The sequence below is a fragment of the Staurois parvus genome, unplaced genomic scaffold (genome assembly GCF_062004578.1).
Source record: "Staurois parvus isolate SC_StPar_1 unplaced genomic scaffold, SC_StPar_1.0 ptg002140l, whole genome shotgun sequence".
NCBI lineage: Eukaryota > Metazoa > Chordata > Amphibia > Anura > Ranidae > Staurois > Staurois parvus.
This window is the reverse complement of record NW_028319936.1, coordinates 3,679,142-3,696,037: the sequence shown is the minus strand read 5'-3', so window position 1 is coordinate 3,696,037 and position 16,896 is coordinate 3,679,142. Positions and strand designations below refer to the sequence as shown.

Sequence of the window (16,896 nt, the reverse complement as noted above, 5' to 3'; positions counted from 1 at the left end):
GTGAGAAAACGGCTGGTGAAACCAGCGGTGGTGAGGACTCCGCTGGAATGATCAACAGGTAAGTGTCTGTATTTTAAAAGTCAGCAGCTACAGTTTTTTTGTAGCTGCTCACTTTTATGTTTTATGTTTTTTTCAGGTGGAACACCGCTTTAAGTATCTGGAAATTATGACAGGTTTGGTTCTTAAATAATCTTCAGGTACTTCAGTTTCTGCCACATAGACTTCACCTACGCAATCTGCCCTAGGGAAGTGGTTAGTTCATTTCCTCTCACTGCATCTCAGCAGACAGCTTGACCTCAGCTAGGGGGGGTTGGGGCCTTGTTTTTTGTACTACATATACTGCAAATATAGTACATTATAGTACATGTGCACTGCATATATAATAAAAACAACAGTTTTACAAATTCTAAATAAAAAAAAAAATGCATGCATGTTTTGTTTTTTTTTTGCCACGGACTGGAAAAAAAAAAAAACGATTTCTCCATCCACACAAATGAGGTGGATGAATGAATCTCCCCCTCTTCCCACACTGTATTGTCACAGCAGCTGCTGGTAATCAACAAAAGTTTTCGAGCACATCCCGTCGACAGAAGTTGATCAAACATTCAACTTCTGTTGAGCAGAAACACTTTGATTGAAATTTGACTGGTCCCTACTGAAACGGACAAATTATTCTTGGTCGGTCTATGACCAACTTGGTGCTTTTGCTTACAGAATGACATAAAATATGTCACCTTCCAGAATACTCTGTGTGTAACTTTGGTATTCAGCTTTATTTTTTTAATACCTATTATCTCCAGACCTGAATTCCAGATTTATTTTTTTTTTAGGCTTCTTTATTTTATTACTTTTTATATATGATTTTTAAAGTAATGGAATTACTTAAACTGGGATTAATTTTTTGCATATTGATTTATTTTTTCTTTAGGTGTGGGCAACCTAACAGAGTCCGTAAAGGAAATAACACTTGAGTCCCAGGTTGGTGTGAGGCTTGCTTGAAATCAAGAAAAGCTTTGATAATACCATTGTTAAATTGCAGCTATGATCCTTTTAACCCTTTCCCTTCCAGGCCCTGCTCAACACTCTAAACCTCAGGTGGCCAGACCGTGTTTTTTTTGTTTTGTTTTTTTTTCTTTCTCCTTTTTCAGCTTTCAGTTTGTAGAAGACCCCCACAAGCTATACACCTTTTTCTTTTTCTTTTTTTTTTTTCTTTTCAAAGCATCAGCCTGGTAGAAGAAAAGATGATGCTACTGATTTTGTCGGTCCAATGATAGATGCACAAATGTTTTATCAGTGTGGATACTTTAACTAAACACACACTAATTTGGTATTAGCACTGGCAAACAAAACATAACAGCCTGCTAAATATAAAAGGTAGAACTGTAACTGTATTATCAAGTTTTATAAATGACAAATCAAAACATCCTGTTAGCATTAGTCCGATTCAGTGTTTCTGCCATCATTAGGCCTCTCGCACACGGTACTGATTGAGCATCTGCTTTTTAAAATGTAATTTCAGGCACTTGTTTTGCACATATTCACATGTATTTATATGCATAGTTGCACTCATGTGAATTATTGTGCATATGCACGTTCGCGCATACAATATATATATATATATATATATATATATATATATATATATATATATATATATATATATATATATATATATAATTTTTTTATTTTTTGTTTTATACTAAGGAATATGTGTCCCTTTTTTACGCACCTGTGTGTACATTGTAAATAATGGGCTACACTTTATCTCAGTAAAAGAGAAACACTGTACTAAGTATTTTTTTCATGCTGCAGTGTGCAAGAGGCCTTCTAGAGTCAGTGCTAGTTTAAGTGTTAACATTTGTGTCAGTGCCAGTCTGATTATCGGTGTCTTAGGATCATAAATAAATAAAGGTTTTAGATTTACTGTTTGTGTGTCGCCTTGTCAGCATTTGTGTAAGAACCAATGTTGATGTCAGCGTGCAGGTTTTTTTTTTTCTCCAAATAAAGAACTGAAAGTTTGATCATTATGTAGTGTGCTCTTTATTGCCCAAACAAAAATGACACAAAGTGGGGGATTTACTAAAACTGGTTTACTCAGAAGCTGACTGGCTACCATGCACAGCTGCACCAGATCCTAACTACAGCTTGTACGGTTAAGCTTTGACAATAAAACCTGGAAGCTGATTGGTTTCTATGCAGAGCTGCACCAGGTTTTGCACTGCAGTTTTTGGTAAATAGCCCCCCATAGTCTCGAGATTTCCTTTTGTTAATAAAATAAATGCAGGTGGTATCCTTTAACATTTACCACCAAATGAATGGCCAATTTGTCCTGAAAAAATAAGGTATAATACAACTGGAAACGCAAAATAGTTGCAAAGATATGTGCAGTTTAATTGACACATGCCAATATTGCAAAACTGCATTAAGACATTAGATTTTTTTTTATTTTTTTTTACCTTCAAGTATTTATGGGTTTAGTTATATATTTATTTCCCCTAAGTTCACCTTTAAATAAATAAATGCACAATATTGGCAGGGAAAAAAAACTGTGTATTTATTGCTTTTATTTTTTTCCTCAGGAGCATGCAAAGCATTGCACCTGCAAGCAGTGGATCATGGGTACAATGTCAGGCTTGCGCATACATGAGATTTCAGTTAAAAAGCTGGAGGAAGAGTCAATGGACTAAGTGCGCCGATTACTGCTCTAGTAGTCAATTTAGAACTACAAGTCTGTCCGCGGTGGCAGACGGGATTTGTAGTTTCTTTGTTCACAGATCTTTGTGAATGAATGATGTGGCTTTGTGAGCAGAGCGGCCGCCAACATCGACTGCAGAGGGAGGGGGATACTGGGGGCTGGAAGCGGGTGCTTAGGAACAGGTTACATGGTACACGCTAAATATGAGTGTAGCATGTTCCTTTTGCCTTTTATTTTGTTTTCTTTTTTTTAACTTTTCACTATTTACTATGCTTCAATTATGAATGAACACAGGAGTAATTGGTACAGATCACTCTTTGTTCATTTGGGAAAATAACCCGATCCATCTATATCTTGAAACCCAATCCTCTGTATGGCTGATACTCTTGGTTTCTGGTCTGCAAAGTGTTGCACATGCACTTTTTCAAGCTGAACATGATATTTTTTTTTTATGTGTGTTTTCCTAATAATTCTTTATTTATATGCTACTCATACATAGCCCACAAAACATGCAGTACAAGATACAATACAAATGCAGTGTATTTTGTCCTTTGATTAATATTAACTGTGCTTGTTGTATTTTTATCCCCAGGATTCTGGGAAAGCAGTTGGTAACCCAGCTTGCAATGATGATGACGATGATGATGAAGGTGAAGCAGCAGATATGGAAGGTGAATTTTTGAAGAAACTAAAATTTTAGTTCACCCAAAGTTGGTACATTAGTTACTGATAGAAACCAGTGAGATTAATAACCTTATCTTCTTCAACTAAATCCCAGATCTAATTCTGTGAGTCGGCTCATTTTAAATCTATACACTCTGTTTGCCTGATTTCTGATCTCAACAGCTGTTGAGTAGTAAGGCAGAATCAAAGTAGTTAAATTAGTCTTCCTTTTGCATCTAATCTAGAAATCTTTAAAAGAGAAGTATGGAAAATTTTTTTTTTTTTTTTTTTTTAAATCATACATACCTACTTGGATGCAGTATCGGTCTGATGTTGCATCTGTCCCCGTCACCGTCTCTAAGGGTGAGAACTCAGCAATCACATGGCCACTTTTCGCTAAGTTCTCACTGCTGCTGTGAGCAGAGAGCGGTGACTGTCTGTCACTGTGGTCTGCTCTGCCGCCTCTTCACTCATGGGAGCGCTGGACTGTGGAGGGAGAGGTGGCGGCTGGCTCAGGCTCTCAGTGACTTGCTGAGAGGCTTAGCCAGGTGCCTTTCCAGACTTTCCAGAATCCTGATGGTTGTGATCCTTCCCCAGCCTAGACCGGCTCGGTGATGTCAGCCGACAGCGGGCTTCGGTTAGTTAGTTGGACTGCTAATATATTGAACACAACTGTACCTCAATCAATAAGAACACATACTGTATAACAAAATACAGGTGATTCAGTTGTTCATAAATTCAATTCTATCCAAAGTCCTTTCCGCATGTAAGTGTCTCCAGTCTTTTATATTCCATCTCCACCAGATGTGATGAAAATATACCACCAAACTGTAATCATGAGAGTGCATCACTCACCAGATCAAAATGACCCCTTTAATCAAAAAGAAGGTCATCATGCACTTATTTGCTTTTGGATACTCCACCGCTTGCACCAAGGTAGGAAATCTGTATCCTATTGAGGCTCCTCCACTCCACCATAGAAACCAAAGAAAAAGTTAATATAGTGCAGGAGGTTTATTAAAACCAATGTTGGCAGACAAGTAAAAATTATTCTCACATTTAAAAGTGCCTCATTGGCACAGTAAATATAGTATTTCCCAAGGCAACGCTACCGCTGTGTTCCTGTCCTAGAGTCGGCGTGCGTCGATTACCGGATGTGCGGGACCAGAAGTTATGCTTCAGGAGCAGTTTGGTGGTATATTTTCATCATATTTGATGGAGGTGGAATATAAGAAGACTATTGGAGATGCTTACATGTGGAAAGGATTTTGGATATATTGGAATGTATGAAAACTTGAATCACCTGTATTTTGCTGTATGTGCTATTTATTGAGGCGCACTCACTTGATAAGTTTAGTATATTTAGTATATTTTTTTTAAGAGTTGTCAGAAAGTGTTTTAATGCCCACCACTGTTAATAATAAATCAAAAGGAAGATTTGTTGCCTGGAGTTTTATGGTGGTTAAAAATTACTATCACATTTACTCCATTTCTGATAAATTTATCAGCATAGACTGAGCATAAAATAGTTGAAGGAACTTTTTAGATTGAAGAAACGTGGTATCAACAGTAAACCATGTTCTCTTCATAAAACCACATTGTCATATACTGGTTGTATGCCAGCGTTTTACCCAATTTCTGTATGTAGCTAGAGGGACAAAAGTTGTATAAACAAGGTTTCCCATACCTACCCTTCACCAAGTTTTCTTGGAAATGAGAACTGTAAGTCTAGTTTCTTATAAGGCATTCCTTGCTATTAAAAAAATAGAGCAAAATTGCAGCTTACTATACCAGTGGCAGTCTACAAGCCTGGATGTTGATCAAGAGGGAGAATGACCAAAAGTGTAATAAAATTAAAATTCAATATGTAAGCGCTCAACTCCACATTAGAGGGGTGAACATAATTGACAAGAAGATCAATATTACACATACATACATACATACATACATGCACACACACCACACCGATCATCCATAACTTTATGACCACCCACCATAACCTGTTGAGGCATGGACTCCTCCTTTTAGGTCCTATAAGTTGTGAGGTGGGGCCTCCATGGATTGGACTTATTTTTCCAGAACATCCCATGGATGCTCAACTGGATTGAGATCTGGAGAATTTGGAGGCTAAGTCAACATCCAAAATTGAATTCACCAGACCAGGCCACCTCTTCCATTGCTCACTTGCCTATTGTAGGTGCTTTGGATTGTGGAAACAGGTCAGCATGGGCACCTTGACTGATCTGCGGCTACATAGTCCTATAAGCAACAAATTATTATTATTATTATACAGGATTTATATAGCGCCAACAGTTTGCGCAGCGCTTTACAAAATGAAGGTAGACATAACCGTTACAATACAATTTGGTACAAGAGGAAACAGAGGGCCCTGCTCGTTAGAGCTTACAATCTAGGAGGAACGATTGAGTGATACAAAAATTAATAGCTGTGGGGGGATGAGCTGATGGAGGAAATAAAATGCAGTTTACTAGTTAGAAGCAGGAGAGGCTTCTTTAAAGAGAACAGTTTTCAGGCATCGTCTAAAGGTGGATAGATTAGGAGATAGTCGGACAGATTGGGGTAGGGAGTTCCATAGGATGGGAGAAGCTTTGGAGAAGTCCTGGAGGCGAGCATGGGAGGAGTTGATACGGGAACTAGAGAGCAGAAGGTCTTGGGAGGATCGAAGACAGCGGTTTGGTAGATATTTAGAGACCAGGTTATTGATGTAGCTGGGGGCAGAGTTGTGGATGACTTTGTAAGTTGTTGTTAGTATTTTGAATTTTATTCGTTGGGCAAGTGGAAGCCAGTGGAGGGATTGGCTGAGTATGTGAGTGTGTGAGTGAGTGTTATATATTATACACACAAGCACACTCTATATGTTTATTTTTTCCATAGGTACAGAGGTACATAGCAAATGCATTAGAGGCAATTATAGTGATCTGTGATATTCAGGCTGTTTCTCTAGAACTTTATAGAAAGAAGAAAAAAGTATTAAAAAGCTATCTTTATAATTGGAAAGTCCATTTCTATAGGTGATGGATAACATCAAGGACTTGCCTGTCACTAAAGCTTACAGACAGACATTTTTATGTTCCAAACCTTTGTGTTGTTCAGTATCTATACAAACAGAATTTCTTACTATAAAGACACATTTTTGAGTACTATATCTTGCTTCAGGAGCTAAATTTCAAATCTAACAGCCCTTAAGAAGTAGACACTGCAATTACTCTCAAATGCTCTGGTTATGCACCTCTATCGGCAAAAATATCAGTGATCATATATGATCAGGCTTCCTTTTTGCCATTGAACATAATGTTGTGTGCTTAAAATACTAACTGAACTTCAATTTCGTCTCATCTGTCACACTTTTTTTATACTAATTGTCAATGTGTAAAGTGAGCTTTCTAGTTCCTTCCTATTATCTAAAGCAGGGGTCTCCAAACTTTTTAAACAAAGGGCCAGTTTACTGTCTTTCAGACTTTAGAGGGGCCACAATGTGGCCTCCGGGGGTAGTAAATGTCCAAGCATTAGCTGGAATAAACAATGCCCCATCCTTGATGTCATTGGGAGGAATTTTGCCCCGTCATTGGGAGGAAGCCCTGTCATCGGTATCATTGGGAGGAATTGTGCCCCGTCATCGGTAGGAATTGTGCCCCGTCATCGGTATCATCGGGAGGAATAGTGCCCCGTCATCAGTAGGAATAGTGTTCCATCATTGGCATCATTGGGAGGAATTGTGCCCCATGATTGGCGTCATTGGGAGGAATTGTGCCCTATCATAAGAGTCATTGGGCTCCATTGTTCGTGTTTGTGGGGAGGAACTGTGCCCCGTCATTGGTAGGAATAGTGCCCCATCATTTGTATCATTGGTAGGACTAGTGCCCCATCATTGGGAGGAATTGTGCTCCATCATTGGCGTGATTGGTAGGAATTGTGCCCCATCATTAGTGTCATTGGGCCCCATTGTTGGTGTCATTGGCAGGAACTGTACATCATTGTTGGTGAATGAAATGGTGCCCCAAGGGCCAGATAAAGGCAAGCAAAGGGCTGCACCTGGCCCCTGGGCCACAGTTTGGAGACCGCTGATCTAAAGGACCCTTGCTTCACCTCAGTAAATTTCGCCTAAATAAAAACAGTACACTTTCTGGTGTGTGAGCATGCCTAGTTACTACTGTGCCTGCATCCTCATAGCTGTATATTTGCAGTGTAAAATCTAAGGCCCTGCTGTCTGACTACTAGTCTCATGAGATTTCATGATGTCACTACTAGGTTGCTCACTGTTGTTCTTGCTGGAGGTTTTGCCATTAGGACACAAAGTTCTACCTCTAAAAAGATGGGAAAAGACAGTTCAGAACAGGGCATGGTCGGTAACGCAGAAAAATCAGCAGCAGGTAGAGCACAGGCAGTAGTGCTGACTAGCCCTTTGCTTTCCTCCTGACGTTTTTTGGGTACAGCTTTTAGAGTTCAGTTACTCTTTAGAACACTGATCAACTAGAATGATGTGCATTGCCCAAAAGAAATGCACAACTTTAGATAAATATACGTGGAATAGACTAATCAAACAGAAAGGGCTGGAAACCAAGAAACCAAAACATTTGTAAGCCAAATTTATAATTTTCTTTCTTTTTTAGAGTATGAAGAAAGCGGATTGCTGGAAAATGATGACGTAAGCCTTAGAATTTTTTGTATATTTAAAGACAAATTAAAGGAACACTTTGAAAACCCATCAGTTCTCAATGGGGATAAATATCATGCTGGTTATCTATACTGATACGGACTGGGTAATGTGTTAGCAACATAAGGATGCCCTATCGTTTGATGGAAATGAAAATTATGAAGACTGAATTCAAAGACACCCCAAAAGTCAAAGCGAAAAAATGATGCAGCAGGCTAGTCCATTTGGCTGAAATTTCATTGCAGCAACACAAAATGGTACTCAGTAGTTTGTATGGCCCCAGGTGCTTGCATACATGCCTGACAACATTGGGGCATGCTCCTAATGAGACTGTGAAGGGTGTCCTGGGGTATTTCCTCCCAGATTTGGACCAGGGCATCACTGAGCTCTTGGACAGTCTGAGGTGCAACCTGGAGACGTCGGATGGACTGAAACATGATATCCCAGAGGTGTTCTATTGGATTTAGGTCATGCAAGCGTGGGGGCCATTCATTGGTATCAATTCCTTTATCAGGAACTGCCTGCATACTCTTGCCACATGAGGCCGGGTATTGTCATGCACCAGGAGAAACCCAGGACCCACTGCACCATCGTAGGGTCTGACAACGGGTCTGAGGATTTCACCCCGACACCTAATGGCAGTAAGGGTGCCATTGTCTAGCCTGTAGAGGTCTGTGTGTCCCTCTATGGATATGCCTCCCAAGACCATCACTGACCCACCACCAAAATGGTCATGTTGAATGATGTTACAGGCATCATAACATTCTCCACAGCTTCTCTAGACCCTTTCATGTCTGTCACGTGCTCAGGGTGAACCTGCTCTCACCTGTGAAAAGCACAGGGTGCCAGTGGCGGACCTGCCAATTCTGGTGTTCAATGGCAAATGCCAATTGAGCTCTATGGTGCTGGGCAGTGAGCACAGGGCCCACTAGAGGATGTCGGGCCCTCAGGCCACCCTCATGAAGTCTGTTTCTGATTGATCAGGGACATTCACACCAGTGGCCTGCTAGAGGTAATATTCTAGGGCTCTGGCAGTGCTCACCCTGTTCCTCCTTGCACAAAGGAGCAGATCCTGGAGCATATCAGGTCCTGTTGATGGATTAAGGACCTTCTACAGCCCTGTCCAGCTCTCTTAGAGTAGCTGCCTGTCTCCTGGAATCTCTTCCATGCCCTTGAGTGCTGGGAGACACAGCAAACCTTCTGGCAATGGCACGTATTGATGTGCCATCCTGGAGGAGTTGAATTGCCTGTGCAACCTCTGCAGGGTCCAGTCTAACAGTAGTGACACTGACCCTAGCCAAATGCAGAACTAGTGAAAAACAGTTAGAAAAGATGAGTAGGGGGAAAAAAAATGTCAGTGGCTACCACCTGCAAAACCATTCTTGTTTTGGGGGTCGTCTCATTGTTGCCCATGTAGTGTACCTGTTGTTAATTTCATTAACACCAAAGTAGCTGAAACTGATTACAACCCCTCTACTACTTAACTGACCAGATCAATATCCCAGGAGTTTAATTGATTTGATGCTATACTCTGATTAAAAAGTGTTCCTTTAGTGTTTGTGAATATATGAGTATATATATTGCGTGGGTGTGTATGTATGTATGTGTGTGTATGTGTATAATAAATATATATATATATATATATATATATATATATATATATATATATATAATATCACACAGCGGGTAAAATAACATGGAATGACACAGGGAAAATGTTTGTTGAAAATTGGACACATGAAGAAAGAGGAGATTTATCTGCTAAAGGTACAGGCGACTATGCTTCATTGAGGGGCCAATGGATGCAGCCATGTATTGTAAATTCTTAGATGAGAACCTTCTTCCTTTAGCCAGAACACTGAAGATGGGTCATTGATGGGACTTACAGCATTAGCAATTACCCAAAACATACTGCTAAAGCAACAAAGGTGTGGCTCAAGAAGAAGCACATTAAGGTCATGGAGTAGCCTAGGCAGTCTCCAGGCCCTAATCCTATAGAAAATTTATGGAGGGAGCTGAAAGTTCAAGTTGCCAAATGACAGCCAATAATCCTTACAGATTTAGGAAAGATCTGTAAAGAAGAGTGGACCAAAATCCCACCTGAGAAGTGTGCAAACTTGGTAAACTACAAGAAACGTCTTGCCTCTTGCTTGCCAACAAGGGTTTCTCCACCAAGTACTAAGTCATATTTTGCTTGGGGATCAAATACTTATTTTACTCACTGAACTGCAACTCAATTTATAACATTTTGTATTGTGTTTTTTTTTTTTTGTTTTTTTTTTGGCTGTTATTCCATCTCTATCATTTAAAAATACACCTATGATAAAAGTTTTATAGACCCCTCATTTCTTTGTAAGTGGGCAAACTTACAAAATCTACAGGGGATCAAATAATTATTTTCCCCACTGTAAATGTGTAGCAAAAAATGGTTTTAATTAATTTATTCTGATTGTTTGTGTTGTTCTGTTTTTAAAGTGGATCTAAAGGCAGGAGGTTTTTCACTTTAATGCATACTCGACCATTAAGGTAAATAACCTATGTACCACTCTTCTCCTCCACCTCCCAGCCCCTACTTATACTTACCTGAGCATGATCTCAACCCAGCACTGTGTATGAGAGTAGTGGCTGTCAGCTCTCTCTGCTCATGGGATAGAAGGGTAACAGTGAGAGCTCTTGGCTCCTGCTGCTGTGACTCATAGCCAGAGAGGAGAGAGCGGGGGGCATGAGTGGCTTGCAGTGGGGGCACTTGGCAGGGTGAGGATCCAGGAGCGCCTTTGGGACACCCCAAAATAGGAGGATCGTGGCTGCTCTGCGCAATACCATTGCACAAAGCAGGTAAGTATAACATGTTTGTTATTTGAAAAAAAAAAAATTCCTTTTAAATATTCTAATTAAACATTAAACAGAAGGCATTGCATATGAATATTGTAGCCTGAAGGTGGCAGTGTTTGTATACAGGCATATAATATATTGCAGCTTATCAAAGCTTGCATGTGGTGACTGCGTTTTGGTTTCTTCTAAAGCTTTTTTTTTTTTTCTTTTTTTTTTTTCCTGGTGATCAGCCAGTGAGTCTTATATTTTACTTTCTTTAATAGACCTAGCTGCCCAGCAAAAATATCAGGTAGAGGCTTAAGACAAACCATTTAAAAGGAAAATTCATCTTTTATAAAAATGAATAATATATTATTATTAATAATAATAAATGCACGTCTTTTTGCAGGCAATGCCAGGATCCTGTAGACTTTCAGTACACTGTCTGCCTGTATCTCCAGTAATGGCAGACCCTATTTGTAGTTCGTTCATTCATTCACAGGAAACTGAATGAATGATACAGCTGTGTGCGTCTTTGAATTATGACAGTCGGAGAAGGCTCCCCTTTCACTGTCCCTAAATACAGTGCCTTCCATCCCCCCCAGGTTAGAAGTTCGCTCTCCCCCCCTCTCAAAACCCCTCTCCTTAGTAAACATGATGGCGCTGGGGACTCGCGATGAGCAGGACATCTCAGTTGCCAAGAGCCATTTTTCCAATCACTTGATGAACTGATGGCTAGGATTTGTCCAGCCCATTCATGTGAATGTATGAAGAAAGCAGTCCAGAGCAAGGTAGGAAATCGCCTTACAGCAGTGTACTGGTGTCCCAGGAACAGGAACGAAGAAATCTACCAAATGGGGACACCAATAGATGGAATAACTTGATAAGGGTTATAATCTTTCCCAATCCTCTTTAAAGAAATAAAAAGATAGTCTTGAGTTCCAGTTTAAAACAGAACTCCAGGAATATATGCACATAAAATGGATCCAATAGGGGCCAGCTTGGTTCTGTTAAATTATCCATATCCTGTAAAGGTCATACCTCAGTGCACTGTAGTAGCATTGGCTACATGCAGTAAGCAGTGTCCTCTTCTGTAGGAGCAGGAGAAATTTCCCTTTTCTGACGGAAACAAGAGTACTGGTGCTCCCATCCCTCCCGCCAGTCAGGAGCCATCTTGTGCTTGGGTTGACCAAAATTTGAGCAGTTTATGATCTGCCAGTACTGCTCTGTTCAGCAATGTCGTTTGCTCAGTTAACTTTTGTGGAAGGAGCCTGTCAGAAAATTGTCTGCTGAGCAGCACTTGGATCCAACCAGATGCAGGCACTGTCTGGGTGTCCTAACACAGTAGCCTGTCAGTGGGAAATCATCCATCCATGCTGTTGGCGTTGATGAAGGACCTTGGGAACTTGCTAAATGTGTTCAGCTTGCAGGATGAATGAAATAGTTCTTTTTTTTTTTTTATAGTTTTTGGAATGTGTGTGTGTGGCGTGGGAATGGTGGGTTTAATCAAGAAGATTTTATTTATTCAGAAATTATGTTTTTGAATGACTGTGTCCGGCATTATTGTAGCATCCAGTGCAATGGAGGACTTGACTTTTTTTTTTTTTTCTTCTCAAATTAGGCAACTGTGGACGCAGCAAAAATTGCAGAAGCATGCAAACCAAAGACAGATGTTGTGGGTGATGATGCTATCTTACAGACTAGGACATATGACCTTTACATCACATATGACAAGTATTATCAAACACCAAGACTTTGGTTATTTGGTTACGATGAGGTATGTGGGCAATTTTGGCAGATGAAGTTACATTCTTAAAAGTACCTAGAACAGGATCAAATTGTGGCTGTTTGATTTGTGTAGGTGTTGTTTTTGTTACTGAACACTTTGTATTCTTTAATGCTGTTATTCTTTCCACATAATACATATGCAGGAATTTGTATGTGGTTTACATATATTAATAACTAGTAACTTGCCACAGCGCTTCTTAACTGTACCTTTTTTTTTTTTACCATAGGATATCCCTTTGCCATCAAGACTTTACTCATCCTAAGGGAGTTTTAATAAAATTTAGAAGCCCCCAGCTTAAAAACGATCACTTTTTTTCCAGCCTTCCTTCTCCACTGGTGGTCCATTGTAGCGCTGGGATAACTGTAGGCTAAACCAGACTAAAGCTGGTATTTATTAAGGTGCTTATGTGAATCCAATGAATCACAGAATTGTTGGATTACATATAATGTTACAGAACACAGCATCAAGTGGAGGAGCAATATTTTATGATTAATCTGTGAGCCTCAAAACTTTTAGGTATTCAGCTGGATTCAGTAATCCAATCTAGAAGAGTAGCCTCATCCAGGGGTCAAGGGCACCCAGCTTCATATTATTTTCAAATCACGGCAGACTTGGTACTTGATGTGAATTCATTCGTTTCATATAGTTCAAACAATAAGGGGACCATGACCCCAGGATGACCTTTTTTTTCCAAGTTTGGATAAAGTGAATTGCTACAAACTTTTTATCTTGACACAAGATCCTGAAGAAGCAAATATGTTGCAAAACCCATTTATCTAGAATTTGTCATGTGACAATTTTTGCAGTCTAAAAAAGTCTTGGTAACTCCTGTAAAACTTATATGGCTTTTATGTCAAGTATACTGTTTTTATTTTTGGGGTTTTTTTTTCTAAACTTTGTTTTATTTTATACTCTGTATGATGTCTTTTCTCTGTGGCACAACTAAATACCCACTTTGTAAATATACACCCCCTTTTTCCCCCATTTGATTAAGTGGGTTTTGATATAGATCTAAACCTTTCCTGTTTCAGGACTGATCACTGTACACAGAGATTATTAGTAGGCAGGACAAAGAGCACAGGCGGCGGGATGCAGCCACTGGCTATCACACAATTCCATCTAATGTGGCTGATGTGGACTCTGCAGATGTGGCAGTAAAGGGCAGATTTAGCACTCAAGCACAATGGGTGTTTTTTCAGCTGCTGTTTTGGGCATCAGATGGTTTTTTGCTTTTTTTTTCTTCTTATAACTGTCTCTAAACTCCCTTGCATGTTATCCTATGTGTTCATGCACACATTAAAAAAAAAAAATAAACCCTTCGGTCCCGACAAAGGCTCCTGCCATCTGACAGCTCTTGAATAAGGGGCAGGGCCATCCGGTAATGTCACCAGTAGACCCCATCCTCTTGTGACATCATCGACATGGGGCATGTTGAATCGGTGACGTCATGAGGGTGTGGGGTCTCCCAATGACAATATGTACCCTATACTCATTCACATAGGGAGGGTGGGATGTTGTTAAAGGGGGCTTCCATATTGCAATAAGCCACCCTACCCGCAGACCCCCACAGCCACTGGCCAGGGTTGTGGGGAAGAGGCCCTATTCCTCATCAACATGGGGACAAGGTGCTTTTGGGGGGTAGTCTCCCACTGCCCCAAAGCTTGCACACACCCCCCCCCCCCCCCCCCATGTTAAGGGCATGCGACCTGGTATGATTCGGGTGGGGGGGGGGGGCGCTCACTCGTCTCAACTTGTCTGACTGTATAGAAAAATAGGTTATTTTCTTATATGAGTAGTATACACTGTACACAGAGAACTAGCTGCAACAGGTTATGAAATAGTCGTGCATAACTTAAACTAATGACCTCCTATATTAGATTGCTGTAGTATTGTCTTTCCAAACATCCTCATAGCATTACAACTCAAGGTTCAGTTTCAGCCCAAGATGATTCGATGATACATGTAAATTCTGCAATATGTTTTATAGAACAATTCCGATGACAGAATATGTGTCAAAAATTCTGGGAACTGTAGTTTAGTGATTTTCCTGCTGAAAGAAAACCATGAATATGTTTTTTCTTTTTTTTTCTCTCACAGAAAGAACTGTGGAAAATGTGCATTTTGAAGTTATAAAATCAGTTTTAGGCCTCATTCACACGTAACATATGAGTCTATTGCCCATGTGAGGACCGTGTTTACTCACATGGGGATGCACAGGTGTTACATACATTGCCCTTCAGGCAGTCTCATTGCTGTTAATTGGGATGCAGCGGCTGCAAAGACACAGCTGCTCCTCCCAATGAGACATACATGCCGGTTTGGGTACATGACCCAGACACATATGCCTCCTTGTGTGAGTAAATGCTGCCCCTTCCATGGGGTATGTATTTTTATGCCTGACATGAGTGAGGCCTTGTTCACAAACGTAAAGCAGAACTCCAGGCAAAAACTTTTTTACATGTCATTTTTGTTGATCTCCTACCTTTACTGAATGTCATCCATCTTCTTAACTCAGTACTTGCTCCAAAATAGCCTGATGATTTTCAAATGAAACTGTTAATTTCCAGGGGTTTCCTGTTTATAAGACCAGTGGCTGCTATTCCTCCTATTTCCCCAGCCACTGGTCTTGGCACATCCCTTCTGTAGTTCAATCTACAGTAAGCAGGGATGTACGTTTGTCCCTGCTCGCTGTAGTGGGCAAACTGAGACTCGCAGAATTCTGGTCTGTAGCGCTCACAGAGGTGGTCTCCTCAAAATGACTTCCTCCTCCTCTGTTCCCTGCCAGCACTAGTTATTCTCCTGAAGCCATTCACCCTTTCTCACTCATCCTGCACCAGTTACAGTTTTTAGTCATGTCATCCACTTTATTACAAGACCAGCTAGTCATTCCCCCTTCAGCCACCTTTCATTGTTGCCTGATACCTGCCCACCTCTTCCTCTCCCCCATATATACCTCCAGCTCCCTGTCATCCACCTCTGCTATACGAAACTGGTCAGCCTGTCATAAATTCATTCTTTCTCCTCTCAGCTGTCACTGCTGCCCCATGCCTCCCAGCATCCTCCTTTCCCTCTCCTGCATGTTTCTTCAGCTCATTTTCCACCGCTGGCTCAAGAGCCGAAGATTACACTGAAATAATTTAATTCCATACATGCTGGAAAACAACAGAGGCAGGAGTAGAGAGGGGAGAGATTGAGAAGCATGGCATTGTGACAGCTGAGCAGGGACACAGATATAGGTCATCACTATTGCAAGGCCGATCCGCAGCAAAACACGGGGGTGGGGGGGGCAGGTTACACAGACTTAATAGAGAAGTTGTTTTTTTCCTAAATTATACTTACCTAGGTGGATGCAGCATCAGTCCAATGCTGCATTTGTCCCCCGCCTGCTCTTAGTGTGAAAACTTGACAGTTCTTGCCGCCACTGTGAGCAGAGACTGTCAGTCTCGCTGAGAGGCTAAGCCAGCTGCCACTCCAGACTCTGGGGTGGATCCCGACTTTAAAGTCGGGATCTTTCCCCAGCCTGGACCGGCTGAGCGACGCCCAAAACGGGTCAGAGGAGCGACGCCCAAAACGGGTCAGAGGAGCGACGCCCAAAACGGGTCACAGGAGTGCAGAACGAACTGCACTCCTGTGATCCACAGGAGATGTACAGCCAAAAGAACTTCGGCCGTACTTCTCTTTTAATCCTATAGGGGCTGTAGAGGGAGCTGAGCAGGTGGCTAACAATTAACCCCTCAATTGCCAGATACCTGTACCATGTACAACTTAAAGCACCCACTGATTAATTGATGAGGGACAGGAAGAGGGTGGGGGAGTGTCTATATATATATATTTATTATAAATTTTTTTTTTCCTAACAATTTTTATACATACTTATATATATTTTTTTTTATATATATATATATATATATATATATGTTGAGTACAAGAATAACTTGACATACAATTCTGCAAACCATTTTTCATAAGAATTATGAGCATAAAAGTCAGTACAATAGTTTTAGTGGGGAAAAAAAACTGTGTCAGAATAGACACAAATGATACAACAAGGCAGTTTAAAAGAAGCTGCACCTCAAAGGTAAAGCAATTGCATAAGAACAGAAGCTTGGTTAGGAAGGCCTGAACAAGAACATCTCTATCAAAAAAGACAATTGACGAAGAGTGTTGTGTAGGCTAGGAAACTTCAGGAGTGTGGGCTCCATTGTTAGACAGGGAAAAAAGTAGCTGTGGAGTGGGGCTACAAGAGGAGTTGGACACTCGGAG

General features: G+C 40.7%; 1 protein-coding gene across 2 annotated transcripts in view; it reads left to right on the top strand.

The window, feature by feature from the left end:
* Positions 1 to 16,896, top strand: part of ATG3 (autophagy related 3) — a 77,947-nt gene that overhangs the window by 45,520 nt on the left and 15,531 nt on the right. For both annotated transcript variants that reach the window (XM_089665162.1, XM_089665164.1), the window contains exons 7-10: positions 929 to 978; positions 3,288 to 3,366; positions 7,990 to 8,024; positions 12,466 to 12,621. In XM_089665162.1, the coding sequence (XP_089521288.1) occupies positions 929 to 978; positions 3,288 to 3,366; positions 7,990 to 8,024; positions 12,466 to 12,621 (320 nt within the window). The remainder of the gene's footprint in view (positions 1 to 928; positions 979 to 3,287; positions 3,367 to 7,989; positions 8,025 to 12,465; positions 12,622 to 16,896) is intronic.